The following is a 20,597-nucleotide window of genomic DNA, read 5'->3' as shown; positions in this document are numbered from 1 at the left end:
TTGATTGAGGGAAGGGAATTATTGGCAAATAAATATCCCAGGGTATCAATGCTTCAGGCTGGATAGAGAGGGAAGTAAAAGGGGTGGAGGAGTTACATTACTGGTCAGAGACTATATCACAGTTGTATTGATGGAGGACACTATGGAGGATCGAGCAGTGAGGTAATATGGGCAGAACTCAGAAATAGAAAGGGTGCGATAATAACAATGTTGGGGCTGTACTACAGGGTTCTCAAAAGTGAGTGTGAGGTAAAGATGCAAAAAGGAAACAGATTATGGAAAGATGTTGGAGCAACAGGGTGGTAGTGATAGGGAACTTTTAATTTTCTCCACATTGACTGGGATTCACTTAGTGTTAGAAGTCTAGATGGAGCAGAATTTGTTGGAAGCATCCAGGAGGGTTTTGTAGAGCAGTATGTAAATAGTCCAACTTGGAAAGGGGCCATACTCGCCTGGTGTTGGGGAATGAGCCCAACCAAGTGGTTGAAGTTTCAATAGGGGATTACACTGGGAATAGTGAACACAATTCTGTAAGCTTTAGAATACTCGTGGACAAAGTTGAGAGTGCTTCTAAAGGAAGAGTGCTAAATTGGGGGAAGACCAATAATACCAAAATTTGGCAGGAGTTGGGGATTACAGATTAGGAGCAGCTCTTTGAAGGTAAATCTACATTTGAAGTGTAGGAGACTTTTAAAGAGAGGTTGATTAGAGTGCAGGAGGGATATATTGCTGTGAAAATGAGGGATAGAAATGGCAAGATTAGGGAACCATGGATGACAGGTGGAATTGTGAGACTGGCTAAGAGGAAAAATGAAGCATACATAAGGTCTAGGTGACTAAAGACAGATGAAGCTCAGGAATGTTGGACCAATCTGAAATGAGGAATTAAGGAGGCTAAAAGGGGTGATGAAATATCTTGAGCAAACAGGTTTAAGGAAAATCCCAAAGCCTTTTGTTCGTATATAAGGAGCAAGAGGGTCACTCGAGAAAAGATTGGCCTATTCAAGGACAAAGCAGGAAAGTTATGCGAGTCAGAGAAAATGGATGAGATTCTTAACGAGTACTTTGCATCAGTATTTGCGGAGTAGAGGGACATGATGTATGTTAAGGTTAGGGATAGATGTTTGATTATTCTAGATCAAGTCGGCATAATGAGGGAGAAAGCACTGGGTATTCTAAAAGGCATTAAGATGGACAAGTCCCCAGGTCCGGATGGGATCTAGCCCAGGTTACTGAGCAAAGTGAGAAAAGAAATAGCTGGGACCTTAACAGATATCTTTGCAGCATCCTTGAACATGGGTGAGGTCCGAGAGAGCTGAAGAATTGATAATGTTGTGCCCTTGTTTAAGAAGAGTAGCAGGGATAATCCAGGTAATTATAGAACAGTGAGTCTGAGATCAGTGGTAGGGAAGCTGCTAGAGAAGATAGTGAGATATAAGATCTATTCCCATTTGGAACAGAATGGACTTATCAGTAATAAGCAACATTGTTTTTCTGCAGAGAAGGTCGTGTCTTACCAACTTAATGGAAGTCTTGGAGGAGGTGACAAAGTTGATTGATGGGGGAAGGGCTGTAGATGTCATATACACGGACTTTAGTAAGGCGTTTAATAAGTTTCCTCATGGTAGACTGATGGAGAAAGTGAAGTCGCATGGGGTCCAGGATTTTATAGCTAGATGGATAAAGAACTGGCTGGGCAACAGGAGACAGAGTAGTAGTAGAAGGGAGTTTCTCAAAATGGGGAACTGTGGCCAGTGATGGGGATCCATGCTGGGACCACTGTTGATTGTGATATACATAAAAGATGTGGAGTAAGGTATAGGTGGTCTGATTAGCAAGTTTGCAGATTACACTAAGATTGGTGAAGTTGCAGATAGTGAAGGGGACTGTCAGAAAATTCAGAAGGATATAGATATATTTGAGAATTTGGTGGAGAAATGGCAGATAGAGTTCAATTCAGGCAAATGCGAGGTGATGCATTTTGGAAGATCCAATTCAAGAGCGAACTATACAGTAAATGGAAAAGCCCTGGGGAAAATTGATGTACAGAGAGATCTGAAGGTGGCAACACGGGTCAATAATGGTCAAGAACGGCATGCTTTCCTTCATTGGACAGGATATTGAGAACAAGAGTTGGTAGGTCATGTTGTAGTTGTATAAAACTTTGGTTCAGCCACATTTGGAATACTGCATACAGTTCTGGTTGTCACATTACTAAAAGAATGTGGATGCTTTGGAGAGGGTGCAGAGGAGATGCACCAGGATGTTGCCTGGTATGGAGGGTGCTAGCTATGAAGAGAGGGTGAGTAGATTAGGATTATTTTCATGAGAAAGATGGAGGTGGGGGGAGCAGGGGGACCTGATTGAGGTCTACAAAATCATGAGAGGTATAGACAGGGTGGATAGAAGCTTTTTCCCACAGTGGGGGACTCAATTACTAGGGATCATGAGTTCAAAGTGAGGGGGGAAAAGTTTAAGGGAGATATGTGTGGAATGTTCTTTACACAGACCGTGGTGGGTGCTTGGAAGGCGTTGCCAGCGGAGGTGGTAGAGGCGGACATGATAGCATCATTTAAGATGTATCTAGATAGATACATGAGTGAGCAGGGAGCAGAGGGACACAGATCCTTAGAAAAAGTCGACACATTTAGGTAGAGGATCTGGATCAGCGTAGGCTTGGAGGGCCAAAGAGCCTGTTCCTGTGCAGTAATTTTCTTTGTTCTTTGTTCTCCAGTTTGAGTGGTCTTGGGCAAGGGATTCCCATGAGATGGTTCAGACATTGCGTTTTTCAGGAAGACTTTAAGGACATCCTTGACTTATCTCTGTGTTATTCTGATAAGTGCATGCCATGGGACTTGTTTTGGAAGTCTTGTGTCAGACATGTGGACAATGTGTTCTATCCAATGTCGCTGATTAACAGTAATCAGTACCTTAATGCTGGGGATATCAGCCTTTGAGAGAGAACACTGATGCTGGACACCTACCCTGTCAATGGATTTGCAGGATTTTACAGCAACATTGCTAGTGATATTTCTCAAAGGATTTGAAATGTCTACTGTACACTGTCCACATCCCTGCTGCATCAAAAAATGGCAGGTTAATACTACCGTATGCTTTTTTAAAATTTGTTCATGGAATGTGGGAGACACTGGTTAGGCCAGCATTATTAACCAGTTAAGAGACAATCACATTGCTGTGGATTTGGAGTCAGATATAGGTCAGACCAGGTAAGGATCCACTAAAGAACATTAATGAACCAGATAGGTTTTTCTGACAATCATCAACAGATCCATGAAGTCATCATTGGACTCTTAATTCCATTTTTAGAAACCGAATTTAAATTCCACCATCAGCTCTGGCAGGATTTGAACGTGGGTCTTTGGAGTAACAGCCCAGCGATAATACCACTAAGCCATCACCTTCCCATGAGGTCAATGCTGAGTCTGAGGTCTTTGCCACCAAACATCCTGTTTTTCTGATGGGTAAATGCTGCACCAGCACATTGCAAGTGATGTTGAATTCGATCATCAATAGCTGCCATCTGAAAGCTGCTTCCCAAGATCTGGCAAGTGCCACATTATCAAAATGTGGATCTTAATGGTCAGAATGCAGTAATGCATAGCAGGACAAAGTTGGTACACAACCTTGACCTATGGATATTTAGCCTAAGGCCCATTTTCTCAGACACCACATGAATGCTATGTTTACTTTGTTGAACTAGGCCTTGCTATGAGGATCATGCCCACTGTGTATCATGTGGACAGAATCTGCATTGGTGACGACAATGCGAGTTAATCAACCACTGGAAGGCAACTGAGGAGAATATTTGCAATGACCTTCCCCATCGGTACTTACTGCAATTGCCCTGGTCACTTTCTTGAAGACAGTCACAATTACAACATATCAGAAATCTGTTGGTGTGCTCTCCTCTTTCCAGACCAGGGTGATGAGGTCATGCATTCATGCTAACAATGTTCCTCCAGGGTATTTAAGAGGCTGACTCAGATCTGAAGGGTGCATCAGGGCCCAATGCCCCTGGCCTGAGGCCCGCTGTGCTTGGGTCCAGAATCAGGAGTCCACTCAAGAACAGCACAGAGGCCCATGATTTTAGTCCCTCCTTGGCTGGGATTACATCTGCACCAGTAACCTTTTGGTCCTCAGCTGTCTGATGGACTTCCTTCAACTTCATGGTGTTGGAAAGCTTCTGGATACAATAGAGGTCTTCATGGACAACAGGCTTTTATTTTGCTGCAAAAATGTCTTTAACATTGCACCATTAAGATTTTTCCAATATTTTGGAAATTCTTTGTAATCTTAATTTGCACAAATTTTTCAGAGATTTGATATTAAATGCCTTAAATTAGCTATTTTCTCAGCTGAGTAATTGGAAAGAAAACCATTAAAGTCAAGCATTCATAAAGCTCCAGCAAAATGGGAACCTGTGCACAAAAGAGAGCACATGTAAATGAGATCTTCCATGACAGATTTTCTGAACAGGTCACAAGGCATTTTTGCACCTCTTGCAGATAGAAAGTGAAATTAAAGTTTTCGGAAGCTGGTCTGAATGTATTGAAAATACATTGTTTTGCAGCCAATATGGTACTAGACTGACACTTCAATTTAATGCTGAAAATGTTGCACTGTTGCAGGTGCCACATTTCAGATTAGGTACTCAAATATAGCCTTTGTCTGGCTGTGTAGATAGATATAGAAGTTTCCATGGCACAATACAAAGACATTGCCCTGAAAAGAATTTCCGCTCTTAAACAAAAAAAAACTTGTCATTTAACTTATGTTGGGTTTCACTATGTGTTAATATTACATTGGCAATTGACTACACTTCTCAAGTGATTAATGTGAAATATATTGAAATGTGTTGAGGATGTAATAAGGCGTCTATAAAATAAGCTTGCTAAAAAAGATCAGCAGTATACCAAGCTACACATACTATTTTACTGCCTGTTATACCTGCAGGCCTTGGCACATTTCTGTTTTCTCATTGTAGAGATTTGCAACACATATCTGCAGCTAACATGCAAGATTGGATAGCACTTTCACTAAGTTTATGAGATCAATTCTTGTTTGGCCTTTAATCCCCTCAAGTCGAACATGCTGAATTGTTACCCTATAGGAAAGATAATCTGATGTAAAGAATATAACTCAGGCCGATTAATGCTCGCTTCACCAACTGTGAAATAGGTCAATACATGTACCACTACCCCACCACCCTTGCCAAATGCACGGTCATGATTAGACGATGGGATTAATTTCACTCGTTTTTAGTTCAATATTTGTTTTCCCCTCTCTCCCAGACAAAAGGCTGGCACTGACTTGAGAGATTTGCTGAATTTTTACAAAGTTTTACATGTGGCCAGTTAATACTGGATTTCATTAAAACAAATTTTGTAAGCACTTCATTAAACAAGATTCCAAGGCTGCACAGGAAACTGAAGAATTATTTTTAAAAAAGGTTGACTAAAAAAATGCAGGCCGTCAATAATCTGTACTTCTGGCTAGATTTGACTGAAAATTAATCACTCTCTACTGAAGTCTGCTGTAACTTTAAAAATACCAATAATGTTTATACCCTGGCAGGTGAAATGCTTGTACTGCATGTTTTGGGTCTGCACAAAGAGATCTCATACCTCCATGCATTATTGCCCTTGGTAAGTCTACTACATTCTATTACCAGTTTTGCATTGCCAAATGTCCAAATCTACTTTGCATTAATGAAGTAATAGCAGTACAAATGCAGTCTCAAAGGACTAAGTTCAGTTTCCTTCTAACAGCGTTCTCAGAATGAAACAAAAAAGCACATGCTATACAGTACCTGTGAGTTTTATTTTAGACAATCTTGCATAGATCCCTGGTAGATCTGATAGTTGCACTTTCATCTCTTTCCACTGTTTTGCTTCCTTGATGTCTTGGGCAGTCTCGTTATCACCAGCCATTGCTGTCCTCTCTGTCGTGCTGTTTTCTTCAAGACTGGACGGATGTGAGGAAATAGCGGGAATTTGTTGTACTGATCGGACGACAGCTTCATCGTTGATGATAGGTTGTTTCTCTGGAAAAGGCAATGCTGATGGTGCAGCTTTGGGTTTTGCACGTTGATACAGTCCTTTATCAACTTTGGTTACATACTACAAGAGAAAGAAATGACAGTGCTTCTTAATTTAAGCACCCAAACATCTTTCAGTGTTTTTATACTTGTATACAGAGGAACCTCGATTATCCAGTAGCTGATTATCTGAGTATCAGATTATCCGGCAAGATCGCAAGGTCCCGATGTTTGGTTAAACTATGTTATCCAGCATTTGATCATCCGGAATTTGATTAACTGAACGAACTACTCCACACCCTTGTCCTTCGGGTAATCAAGGTTCCTCTGCTTTATAAAAAGAATGAGTGGAAAATATTTATCGTGATCGCTTTTAAGTGCTAGTTGACTTTTCAGATTGAAAATATGTATTCTATTTAATCTAAATTGCTATCTGGTATTTAGTTTTCAGTGACTGCAACATGATCCCTAATGATGTAGAATTTAGATCGTTCTTAGTAATTTATTTTTGAACAAGGGAACATGTAAAACACTGATGAAACATATTGGATGTTATATTCAACATCATAACTTTCCCTACCTCTGAATTAGGAGCCCTGGGTTCAAATCCCACCTGTTCCAAAGATGTATATTAACATCCTGAACAGATTGACTAGAAAATATCTACACCCAATGGACTTCTTCTCAATTTCACTTTTGAAACGCAGTCTAATATTTTTAACCCAACAGTGCTGCATTTATTGTAAGTCATGGTCTTCTTGAACCTTTGTGGAATCTTCTACGAAATCAGAGCTGAAGAGAAGTGCGCATATTCAAAATGGCTAATTTTACTGGCTGTACCGTAATACTGAGTCTATTACAGCGAGGATAACCTGTGTAGTTGGGGAAACAAAAGAACAAAGGGAGAAAATTACTAGGCTTTTCAGGAAAAAAAATCTTGACGTAATTGAGGTTTATGGAAAATGTTTCTTCTTTGAAAAGCAGCAGCTATCCACTCAATTAAAGTGCATTTTCGGCTCTACAGTTCTCATAATTATGAAGCTAGAATACATATCTCTCGAGCATTTGCAAACCATGATATACAAACCTGAATGTTCCAACCAACACAATTTAACATCAGTTAACTTCGCAATGTCATCAAGTCACTCCATTAATTGCACATTATGCTGAGACTTGCAAAATTGCAAAAGAATTGAAAAATTGCACACTGAGGAAGCAGCATGTTTTGCAAAATCTAAAACCCGTTGAAGCAGAATAGTTAGATTATCAAGAGCTTTTCATGGCATAATTGAGTTACAAAATGGAAAGGGAACAAAAGAAAAGGAAAAGTCAAACTAAAATGGATTGTTTGTAAAGCTGTCTTTTATCAAGATCAGTGATTGATTTTACAAAGCATTTGGTCTATCTTATACTGTACTCAACCCAGTTTATACTTCTGTTGTAGCTAATTAGGGTGCAGTTATACTTGGATAAGGTTTCTTTTTGCCAAATTTACTTTAAGAGCCGTCTGTATCTAAAATTAAGTATGATGAAATAAATTGCTTGTTTTTAAATCCTGTGGCCAAAGTAAGTGACATCAGCAACAAGAAATGCTATTTCTCTAGCAGTTTCAAGAAATCTCAAGACAGGCAATAGCATATGGCAGGTATAGGTCAAAACTCCCTCCACTGTGCCCCATCACAGTGCACTGTAATTCCTTTTTTAAAAGAACACTTGTCACTGCACCAACATTTTTCGCTACTTACCACACGTTATTCTTTTGGCCTCCATCAGCAAAACTGCTAATTTAGTATTAATCAGTGCTGAATCATTGATAACTATGTCCACTGTGAACCTGATTACCAATACATATACTTATTCCATATAGAACCTTTACATCTGCTAAAAAACCCCACAAACCTTGCCACATCTTTCGATACTGGATTTAAAGCCAGGATTCTAGGAGTCAAAAAACTGTATGGAAATTTACTCAGACACCATTCCCTCAACTGAGCAACAATGGACTGTAGAATAACACACTTCAGAGAAAAACAAGAATTTAAGCTCAAAATCAGTTTACACATTCGGGCTTTCAAATTCCAAAGTTATTTATTTCCATGATGATCATGAAACAGTCAATCCAAATTCAAAGTTCACATGTGGAGTGATAAACTGAGATAAAAACAAATGTTCAAACTTCTTTATTTTTGTGAATTGTTAACTATCATGCTAACAATGAATTGAGTGCTATACAAAGCAGTAGGTTTGCAAATTGTGCATTATTGTCGTCAGTTAATAAAAATGTAAAATCAAGCATTAACTTTCTTGGCAATATGATAATATGTTTGTTAGGATTGGGCTACACTCAAAATATCTTTCCATGTTTCCTTTCGTAAAATATGACTGGCAAACAAAACAGTGCGCCAGACTGAAATTATATATTGGAATTACGTAACCATCTGTATGAACAAGGCACACAAAGTCAGAAAGGAACAAAAAAAACAATAGGCTATTCAAGTTCTTAGAACTCTTTAGAAGTTCTTACAAGTGTCAAAACCAGTAACCTATTTGTAGCATCTGGTGACACCATGAAATTGTAAATAGAGAAGATAGGTGATTTACATTTACTAAAACAAATTTCCACATAAAGGTGAAAAAATTACTAATTGGCTATCCTTTTGCAGTTTGCAAAGGCATTTGTTGAAAGCCTGCCTCAATTAATTATTCATATAAATGACACAGACAATTCCTTCACTGTCACTGGGACAAAATCCTGGATCTCTCCCTGATGGCACTGTTGGTTTCCCGACACAACAAGCAGACTGTAGTGATTCAAGGAGGTTGCTCACCACTACCTTATCCAGGGGTATTTAGCGATGGGCAATAATTGTTGACCCAACTAGCAATGCTCACATTCTATTAAGGAACAAAAATAAAAATTCAGTCAGTGGCTAATGTGGAACAAAAATTGACTATGGAGCATCAGGATAAGAAAATTCTTCAACAGCAACTGTGATTCATGAACTAAAAACTTGACAACACAAACAGGAATGACAGACAATTTCACCGATAACTGTGAGAATCAACAGCAGCTCCAGACAAACTCACCATCATAAGATCTGGATGTGTCAGCAAAGTACCTATATGTTACAGACACCTACAGGCTCATTTGCTATTGTAAATAGTTAAATTTTCCTTTGGAAAGGAGAGGCATGTTGTATGTATATTTTATCATTCAGCATCCATGTGCTGCATGTACAGGCATTGACTGCCTGTTAGTCTGCTTTTGAGTTTGCAAGCTGCATGCACAGTTGGTTTGCTATAATGTCTGCTTCGTAACTTGCAATGTATTTTACTCTTTCAAATAAACTAATCCACAGTACTTATCACTTCAGATAACTAATTTTTAGACAGCAGTATCCTATACACAAACATTTACGATAAACAGAACGAGCTATAAATTCTCATGAAGTCATCAGCATTTCTGATCGCCACAAAGGTACTCAAGTCTGCTGAGTATAGAGTCAGAGTTGGAGTCAGAGGGATGTGCAGCATGGAAACAGACCATTCGGTTCAACTTGTCCATGCCGACCAAATATCCTAACTTAATCTAGTCCCATTTGCCATCACTTAGCCCACATCCCTCGAAATCCTTCCTATTCATACACCCATCCAGATACCTTTTAAATATTGCAATTGTACCAGCCTCCACCACTTCCTCTGGCAGCTCTTTCCATACACGTACTACCCTCTGCCCCAGAGTTTCCTTTTAAATTTATCCCCTCTCATCCTTAATCTATATCCTCTAACTTTGGACTCCTCTACCCTAGGGAAAAGACTATGTTTATTTACCCCATCCACATCCCTCGTGATTTTATAAATCTCTGTAAGATCACCCCTCAGCCTCTGGCGCTCCAGGGAAAACAGACCCAGCCTGTTCAGCCTCTCTCTATAACTCAAATTCTCCAACGCTGGTAACATCCTTGTAAATGTTTTCTGAACCCTTTCAAGTTTCACAACATCTTTCCAATAGGAAGGAGACCAGAATTGCACACAATATTTCAAAAGTGGCCCAACCAATGTCCTGTATAGCCGCAACATGACCTCCCTACTCCTAAAATCAATGCTCTGACCAATAAAGAAAAGCCTATCAAACCCACCCTCCTCTCCAACTGTGTACATAAATGATTTGAACGAAGGTACAGGATGCCTAATTAGCAAGTTTGCAGATGACACTAAGATTGGTGGAGTAGCACAGTGATGGGGACTGTCAGAGAACACAGCAGAATATCGATAGATTGGACAGTTAGGCAGAGAAATGGCAGATGGAGTTCAATCCAGACAAATGTGAGGTGATGCATTTTGGAAGACCCAATTCAAGAGTGAACTATACAGTAAATGTAAAATTCCTGGGAAAAAATGATGTAGAGAGAGATCTGGGTGTTCAGGTCCATTGTTCCCTGAAGGTGGCAATGCAGGTTAGTAGCGTGGTCAACAGGCATAAGGCACGCTTTCCTTCATCGGACAGGGTATCGAGTACAAGGGTTGGTCGATCATGTTACAGTTGTATAAGACTTTGGTTCGGCCACATTTGGAACACTGCATACACTTCTAGTCGCCACATTACCAAAACGATGTGGATGCTTTGGAGAGGTGCACAGGAGATTCACCAGGATGTTGCTTGGTATGGAGAGTGTTAGCTATGAGGAGAGGTTGACTAGATTAGGATTACTTTCATTAGAAAGATGGAGGTTGAAGGGGGGCCTGATTGAGGCCTACAAAGTCATGAGAGCTGTAGACATGGTAGATACCAAGAAACTTTTTTCCAGAATGGAGGACATAATTACTAGGGGTCATGAGTTCACACTGAGAGGGGAAAGGTTAAGGGAAGATATACATGGCAAGTTCTTCACACAGGAGAAGGTGGGTGCCTAGACCGAGTTGCCAGCAGAGGTGGTAGGGGCAGGAAAAATAGCGCCAGTTAAGATGTATCTAGACAGGGAGCAAAGGGATACAGGAAACAGAAAATAGGCAGCAGGTTTAGATAGAGGATCTGGATCGGCACAGGCTTGGAGGGCCAAAGGGCCTGTTCCTATGCTGTAATGTTCTTTGTTCTATCACCATTACCCTCACCTTCATCTACTTACCACACTGTCAGCCCCCAGCCCCAACCCCCCTCCCATTTATATCTCTACCCCTCTATATTATCTCTTAAAAGTCTCACTCCTGATGAAAGGCTTATGCCCAAAATATCAATTACCCTGCTCCTTGGATGCTGCCTGACCTGCTGTGCTTTTCCAGCACCACACTCTCGACTCTAGTCTTCCTGCACCTCACCTGTGATTATCGATGACACAAAGATCTCAGCAAGGGGTCCAGCAATCACTTCCCTAGCTTCCCACAGAGTTCAAGGGTACACCTGATCAAGTCCTGGGGATTTATCCACTTTTATGCATTTTAAGACTTCCAATACCTTCTCCTCTGTAACATGGACATTTTTCAAGATGTCAACATCTATTTCCCCACGTTCTATATTTTCCGTGTTCCTTCTCCACAGTAAATACTGATGAAAAATACTTGGAGTCATAGAGTCATAGAGATGTACAGCATGGAAGCAGACCCTTCGGTCCAACCCGTCCATGCCGACCAGATATCCCAACCCAGTCTAGTCCCACCTGCTAGCACCCGGCCCATATCCCTCCAAACCCTTCCTATTCATATACCCATCCAAATGCCTCTTAAATGTTGCAATTGTACCAGCCTCCACCACTTCCTCTGGCAGCTCATTCCATACACGTACCACCCTCTGTGTGAAAAAGTTGCCCCTTAGGTCTCTTTTATATCTTTCCCCTCTCACCCTAAACCTGTGCCCTCTAGTTCTGGACTCCCCGACCCCAGGGAAAAGACTTTGCCTATTTACCCTATCCATGCCCCTCAATTTTGTAAATCTCTGTAAGGTCATCTCTCAGCCTCTGACACTCCAAGGAAAACAGCCCCAGCCTGATCAGCCTCTCCCTATAGCTCAAATCCTTGTAAATCTTTTTTGAATCCTTTCAAGTTTCACAACATCTTTCCAATAGGAAGGAGACCAGAATTGAACTATCTCCTCCCATCTCTTGCAATTCTACACATAGGTTGCCTTACTGTTCCTTTTCCCAACAGTATCAGTCTCAGATTGATCTCTTTCCTCACAATTTCCTTTGGTCCCACCACCTTCCTACCCCACATGACTAGTTTAAATCCTCCGAGTAGTCTAGCAAATCTCCCTGTCAGTGTATTAATCCCCTTCCAATTCATGCAAACCTTCCTGTACAGGTCACTTCTACTCAAGATGAGATTCCAATGATCCAAAAATGTGAACCCTTCTTCCATACACCAGCTCCTCAACTATGCATTCATCTGCTCTATCCTCGTATTCCTACCCTCACTAGCTCATTGCACCAGGAGTAATCCAGATATTACTATTCTCAAGGACCTCTTTAAATTCCTGCCTAACTTTTTATATGTCCCTTCAGAATCTCATCCTTTTTCCTTCCTATGTCATTAGCTCCAATGTGTACAATGACCTCCTGCTGGTCTCTCTCCCTTTTGAGAACATTCTGTACCATCTCTTAAATATCCTTGATCTGGCACCAGGGAGGCAACACACCATTCTGATTTTTCACTGCTGGCCACAGAAACGTTTATCTGTGCCTCTGACTAGAGAGTTCCTTATCACAATCAATCACTTGGAACCTGATGTACCCCTTATTACATTAGAGTCAGTCTTGGTACCAGAAACTTGGCCGTTTGTGCTACATTCCAGAGAGTCCATCACCCTCCATTTTTTCCAAAACAGTATACTTGATTGAGATGGGAATAGCCACTTGAGACTTCTGCACTATCTGCCTCCCCGTCGTACCTTTTCTGGAGTTAAGCCATCTACCTGACTGTATCTGCAGCTTTTCTTCCCTTCCGATAACAGCCATCCATCAGATCTCCTAGTTCCTGTAAATTCCTTATTGCCTCTAACTGCCACTCTAACCGACCCATGCAATCTGATATGATTCGCAGCCAAAGACACATCCTGCAGTCATAATCATCATAACGTGGAAACTTTCCCTAAACTCCCACATGCAACAGGAAGAGCATATCACTCTATTAAAGGCCATCCTTGCTCCTTCACAATCTACAGACCCAGAAAATGGCGCCATGTTATTGCTCGAAAAAAAGACTGCTTCAGACTAACTTAATACTTATAGTTTATATTTTAAAAAGTTAATCAAGACACTGATCTCAATGAAGCATATAATCAAGAAAGAACCCACTCTACTCACTATTGTAGATTTCCAGCAAGGCTACACTTAAAAACTGTGCACTTATCTGTTCCTGTGCTGTGAGCTCTCCACATAAGTTCCTCCAAAGTCAGCTGTGAATTTCACTGTTTGTTAATTTTTCCGAGACAGACTCTGATGTCCAGAGATATTTGAACTTAAACAGCAAAGGCAGTAACTGTGCAGATTCACTGCTGCGTCAGATAGTAGTGTAGGTTTCTTTCTCTGACCATGTGGTCACTGCCTTTGTCTGTCTTCCTCCTTTTTAAAGTGCCGTTCTTTTGATCTTTTTCCCCCAAAGATCCAAAATAATGCAACAGCAAATAAAACAGTAATTGCTGCTCCTGGAATTTGAGGAAATCACCAATATCTAAAATACCTCAAAAAATAAGCAGCTCTAACAGCTATAATTTTGTCCCAACCTCCATCTTGGATGACTTTCAGGATTTCTAGCATCCATAACATTGTGCTTTTGGCCATATATATTGGGGAAAGCTTCTGAAATTACTTACGTTTTCACTATGCTCAATAATTTCAAGAAATAAATTATTTTTCACATTCTGGTTGAGAACTATATGATGCACAGTACCGTTTCTTTCTTGTATTGATCACAAATTATTAAATAAATAAGGCATCAAACTCAGCAAATGCTTGTTCCTTTCCAACAGGCTATCGAACAGATCTGAAGTAAAGATGAAGAAACATTTTCTGTTATCTGGAACGTCTAATGACTCGGCTTCAATGGACAGTCAAGGCGTTACGCAGAAAATCAAAGTCATAACAAATTGGGAAAAACATTTCCTTGGAGGAAAGTTGTTCTTGGACTGGGATTTACTCAATTTTAATTTGATAATTCAGACATATAAAACCACATGAAAACTGCATCACTTTTTGGAGGAATTCATTATGACTATCATGACACTGAATAATCATCAGTTCATTGAAGCCAGATTATTCCCTCAGTAATCAAGAGGTATAAGTTAAACTCTTAGAGTTTTCATCTGCATTTGCACATCTCAGTCAAGAGCAAAGATCTATCAAGTGGAACTAATGCATCATTTTTCATTACGATACAGATATAAAATGGTCAAATTTCCTTACAAAACAATGACTATGCTTCAATGCACTTCAACGTCAATGTAGCTTTTTGAGGAACCCCATGGATATGAAAGGTGCTTTGTCCTTGCCAGTAATCAGTTTTCTCATAAATCTAGGGCAGACAGCATCCGAGAAGCAGGAAGGTCAACGTTTTGGGTTGAAACCCTTCCGTCTGTACTGGGAAGGGGGAGGGGCCAGAAATAAAAGGGGATGGTAGTGGGCTGGGGTAAGGGTAGGTGGGCTGGTACTGGTGGATGCAGGTAGGGAGTTATTGTGAATGGTCAGTGGGAATTATGGAGTGGCTAGGTGAATAGAAAGATGGACAGGTTAGGTCAGGTCATGGAAGCGAGGTGGGGGTGGTGGTGTTGGGAGAGAGGCTGGACATAGGATAAGACTGGGATTGGAGGGATTTTGAAGCTGGAGAAGTAAATATTAAGTCCATTGGGCTTTAAGCCTCCCAGATACCAAAATATTGTTCCTCCAGTTTTTCTTTGGTCCCACTCTGACACTGGAGGAGGCCAAAGGTGGACATGCCAGCAGGGGAGTGGGAGGGGGAATTAAAATGGATGGCAACCGGAAGGTCAGGCATCAACAGGGAGTTTAATTTAGATAAATGCGAGGTGCTGCATTTTGGAAAGGCAAATCAGGGCAGGACTTATACAATGGTAAGTTCCTGGGGAGTGTTGCTAAACAAAGAGACCTTGCAGTGAGGATTCATAGTTCCTTGAAAGTGGAGTCGCAGGTAGATAGGATAGTGAAGAAGGTATTTGGCATGCTTTCCTTTATTGGTCAATGCATTGAGTATAGGAGTTGGGAGGTCATGTTATGGCTGTACAAGAGATTGGTTAGGCCACATCTGGAATATTGCATGCAATTCTGGTCTCCCTCCTATAGGAAGGACGTTGTGAAGCTTGAAAGGGTTCAGAAAAGATTTATAGAGATGTTACCAGGATTGGAGGGTTTGAGCTATAGGGAGAGGCTGAATAGGCTGGGGCTATTTACCCTGAAGCTTCGGAGGGTGAGGAATGACCTTATCAAGGTTTATAAAATCATGAGGAGTATGGATAGGGTAAATAGACAAGATTTTTTCCCTGGAGTGGAAGAGTCCAAAACTAGAGGGAACAGGTTCAAGGTGAGAGGGGAAAGACTTAAAAAGGACTGAAGGGATAACTTCATCATGCAGAGGATGGTGTTATTTGAAAGGCATCTGAATAGGAAGGGTTTGGAGGGATACGGGCCAAATGCTGGCAATGGGATTAGATTAATTCAGGATATCTGGTCAGCATGGACAGGTTGGATTGAAGGGTTTCCATGTTGTATAACTATGACTCCAAGGCTCTAATTTGCGTTCAAGTACAAGGATTGGGGTTGGGGATGAGGGGAAAGGAGTAGCATTTCTGCTGCTTGGGCTATATTTTCCCCCAGTGCTTGTTCTAAGCTGTTTTTTCTCCTGCTTGAGCAGCAGTATCGTATCATTAGCTTGGTCATCAACTGCTCCTCCACTCTGTTTGCCACAGAATTGTCTCTACTGACTCCCACCCAACCTTCCATTGTTGATTTATAATGAGACAGAGAGATTTGAAAATCTACTGGAAAATGGAGATAAGTTGGTCATTTAAATATTACAGCATTGAGAAAATGAAGCAATGGCAGATAAGAAATTACTGATTAGAATGAGAAGAACATTTTTGTCAATGCTCATTAAGAGAGAGAAAAAGAGAGAGAGAGAGACACACACACAGAGACAGGCTGACAACTGGCTCACAAAGAGTGTTTTAATGATTGCGTAGCATACAGACCACCTTTTATTGTTGTGGTTCTGTTCGCCGAGCTGGGAATTTGTGTTGCAGACATTTTGTCCCCTGTCTCGGTGACATCTTCAGTGCTTGGGAGCCTCCTGTGAAGCGCTTCTGTGATGTTTCCTCCGGCATTTATAGTGGTTTGAATCTGCCGCTTCCGGTTGTCAGTTCCAGCTGTCCGTTGCAGTGGTCGGTATATTGGGTCCAGGTCGATGTGCTTATTGATTGAATCTGTGGATGAGTGCCATGCCTCTAGGAATTCCCTGGCTGTTCTGTTTGGCTTGTCCTATAATAGTAGTGTTGTCCCAGTCGAATTCATGTTGCTTGTCATCTGCATGTGTGGCTACTAAGGATAGCTGATAACACCAACTAGCCACGAAACGGCACAACCAGCTGCAACGGACAGCTGGAACTGACAACCAGAAGCGGCAGATTCAAACCACTATAAATACCGGAGGAAACATCACAGAAGCGCTTCACAGGAGGCTCCCAAACACTGAGGATGTCACCTAGACAGGGGACAAAACGTCTGCAACACAAATTCCCAGCTCAGCGAACAGAACCACAACAACGAGCACCCGAGCTACAAATCTTCTCACAAACTTTAGACCACCTTTTACTTAATGAACAGTACGTTAATGTACTGTTAGAGACACGTTACATCAATCAGTTGCTAAATTACTCAATCAGAATCATTAATAAAACTACTTGTATTGATAGCTACGCAAAATTAACTTCCCTATTCTTCACCATTTTCTTGTTGAAGCTGCATGCAAATCTTTGGGTACACATTCAAGTTTCCATTATTACAGCAAGAAAGAAAGCATCCTTTAAACAGCAGTCCCACACAATTTGTCCACTAACTCAAAGTATTGGTCTTTGTCGAATTTTTCTGAACTCAACTGAAGTCCAGGTCATAAAATCAGTTTTAGTACAATGTTGAGGTATCTATATGTTTAATAAAAACACAATTAAAGATTCTTCAACCTTCAAAGGGTTTCGGCTTTCTTTCAAATTCAAGCTCATCATGTGATCAAAATAGTAATTAAAGATAATTACTTGCATAAAAATAATAGGTTACACAAAGTGGGTGGGATTATTTATTTCAAATCTAAATATAGCCTTGCTGCCCTAAAACATGAGCTTATTAATAATTGTGAAACTGAAAATATGTGCTTAAAGCCACAGGTGAAATACAGAAACTATTACTTTACAATACATCTTCTGACAATGTACAGGTTAAGACATGATAGCATTAATTTCATCCTTAAGTTTTGAATAAAGCAGCTGCTGCGCAATCATCCTGCTTATCTCAGTTTAGAAAAGAGACGAAATGTCATCCCCCATTGACCTGATAACTTGCAAGAGGCAAATAGTTGACTTTCAGGTAAAATACTTGTTATATTGCATTGGAAGCCACTGGTGCAGTTTATCAAGAATTCTTAAGTTGAGCAGGAGAGAGCTCTTTTCAAATTATTTTCAGGGAGGGTATTCACTCCCTCTCTGTAGCAGGTAACTAGAATGTAACTTCTTTCTCATCTCCAAAGTCCTTGAACATATCATAAATGCCAAACTATCTGCACTACACTCTTTGCAACCTATTTCAACAAACAACACCCACTTAAACTATGATCTTGGTCTATTTTGTCCCAGTGAATTGGCTGCAGTTTGGAACAGTTGGCACATCATTTAGTTTGGCGGGGCTGTTGTCAGCTGAATTGGCTCTTACCTATTCAAACCACAAAGAATGCAGCTCTGCAATTATTGCGCGATTATAGCTGGAGCTCCTCAAAAACCATTTTTCAGTTTTGCATAACCTAATGCCATATTCAATCCCAACCTTAGAGATGTTTGTGGAGTCATGTGCTATCACGAAGACTGCCTATGCTGTCAATTTCACCCAAGTACATCTGTTCCTAATACATTCCTTCATAACCTTCAGGCACACCTAGCTCAGGACTGTCCTGGCCAGCTTCCCATTTTCTATTAACTTCAGCACAACTAAAGCTTTCTTCAGTATTATACCTCACATCAAAACCCAGTACCAATATTGGCATTAACACTTGCCGGTTTACCATTTAACATTTTCATTGTTACATATAAAATAGTTTGTGGTCTTGTTCCTTAAAATCTCTGTAACCTTGTCTGCTTGGCTAACGATTCATACTATTCCATATATAGAATCATAGAACCCCTACAGTGTGGAAACAGGCCCTTCGGCCCAACAAGTCTACACCGACCCTCGGAAGAGTAACTACCCAAACCCATTCCACTCTCCTAGATTTACCCCTGACTAATGCACATAATCTACATATCCCTGAACAGTATGGGGAATTTAGCACAGTCAATCCACCTAACCTACAAATCTTTGGACTATGGAAGGAAACCAGAGCATGCAGAGGAAACCCACTCAGACACGGGAAGAATGTGCAAACTCCACACAGACAGTCGCCTGAAGCTGGAATCAAACCTGGGTCCCTGGCACTGTGAGGCAGCAGTGCTATGTTAGGGCAAGTGACCAGAAGTTTGGTGCAAGAATTTGGTTTTGAAGTGTTTTAAAGAAGGGATGAGACACAGAGATGAAAAAAATTAAGGAGTGAATTCCAAAAATTATGCCTTAGGGATCTGAAAGCAAGGCCATCAAATAGTGAAGCAATTAAAAACAAAATGCTAAGAGGTCAGAATTAGATGAGTGTGGATATTTTGAATCTTTGTGGGACTGGGGGAGCTTTCAGATATAGAAGGGGGGAAGCAATGAAGAGCTTTGAAGACAAGGATGAGAACTTTAAAATTGAGGCATTCCACTGGCAGGAGTTAATGCAGGTCAGTCAGCTCATTGATAATGGGTAAATGCGATTTTGTGCGAATTAGAATATGGGCAGAAAAGTTGTGAAAGAGCTTTACTTACATTGGATGGAAGCTGGGAGGCCATACAGGTCTGTATTGAAACATTCAAATTTAGAAGTAACAGAGCAACAATTACTTTTTGTGCATCCTTCATCTTCCAATATGGCAAGCAATTTGAATGAATAACATCCCAGAAGTAGATGAGATTAATGACCAGTCATTTTCTATCGGCACTGGATGAGAGAGGAATGATAGGCAAGACATGGGAGAACTCCCTGCTCCTCTTAGTGCCATGTATATTTTGTGCTTGTTTCAATATCTGATCCAAAGCACAGTATCTTTGATACAGTGCTGGAATGTTCTCAACACTTTTCAGAATTGAACTGACAACGGTTTGACTTGCAGACAGGAGAGTTAATTATATCAGGTTGACACTTGAAAATCTAATTGTATGCTTCGAGTTACCAACTTAATTACCCAGCAAAATCTGCATGCCTTGTAATGATTACCATGTTTAACAAACAGATTATCAAAGAAGAGATTACATTTGCAAGTTGGAGAGTGCTACTGAAATTTATAATCACCATGTTGCTATTCAAAAAATAGAAAGGGATTAACATCAGTGCTTCAAGTTAGATTTCTAATCAAAGTTAACATAACATGCTTAACATAACTTTTAAAAAAACTTTCATGGCTCATTCATCTCAGTTGTCACATTAATTTTTATTGATTTACTTGCACTGGTCACCCAAAATAGACTGCAGCAAAACAGCATGAAACCAATAGATGTTAAATTTACCATCAGTAATTAGTTAGGATTTAAAACAAGAGCAGCCCACCAATAGCAATAATCATTTATGAATGAAATATGTTATTTGAATGTTCTATACATTATCTGGTGCTGTACTCAATTATAACATGAAACATTTAGAATGCAAGTAGGTAACTACAATAAATTTCATTTCTCTTTTGAAATAACTAGTATTTTAAATAAAATACAATGTAAATTACATCATTTAAGCTCAGAGTGGGAGACCGAGTGCACAACTCAGCTATTAAACAATAACACCCATTTGATGCCAAACATTCCACATAATAAATCCTCCTGGAATGTGCAAAAACAGAAAATAGGAAGGGGCACTGCTGCTGTTGTTACAGGCACAAATATTTAGCACACAAACAGCTTGCACCGCAGTAACATGGGTCTGGAATAGAAACTCTGTTAAGATTTGTAAGACAAAGAAGTACAGCCAATTGCTGCAAAAGAGAAGGGATGTAACAGGAAGCAAGATGGGGTGAATGGCAATGAAAAGAGCAACAGTCAGAAGCAGAGAACACAAGAGGGAATTCAGAAGTGGAGAACAATGATGTTGGAAACAGTGCATCTTCAACAGTATCTTCCAAACCTAAGACCTCTAACACCTCACAGTACAAGGGCAGAAGAAGCAAGAGAACAGAAATACCTGAAAATTCCAGTCCAAGGCATATTCAATCCCCAGTTGT

At 40.4% G+C, this 20,597-nt stretch overlaps 1 protein-coding gene across 1 annotated transcript in view; it reads right to left on the bottom strand.

Annotated features, from left to right (window-relative positions):
- The window catches only part of cox10 (cytochrome c oxidase assembly factor heme A:farnesyltransferase COX10), a 144,024-nt gene that overhangs the window by 98,695 nt on the left and 24,732 nt on the right, over window positions 1–20,597 (bottom strand). The window contains exon 3 of the mRNA XM_043715222.2: window positions 5,831–6,140. Coding sequence (XP_043571157.2) covers window positions 5,831–6,140 — 310 coding nt within the window. The remainder of the gene's footprint in view (window positions 1–5,830; window positions 6,141–20,597) is intronic.

This window comes from Chiloscyllium plagiosum, unplaced genomic scaffold (assembly GCF_037043375.1).
Source record: "Chiloscyllium plagiosum isolate Xiang-an unplaced genomic scaffold, Cpla_swu_hap1 HiC_scaffold_25, whole genome shotgun sequence".
NCBI lineage: Eukaryota > Metazoa > Chordata > Chondrichthyes > Orectolobiformes > Hemiscylliidae > Chiloscyllium > Chiloscyllium plagiosum.
Note: the sequence above shows the minus strand (reverse complement) of the source record. Positions and strands in the feature narration are given on the sequence as shown.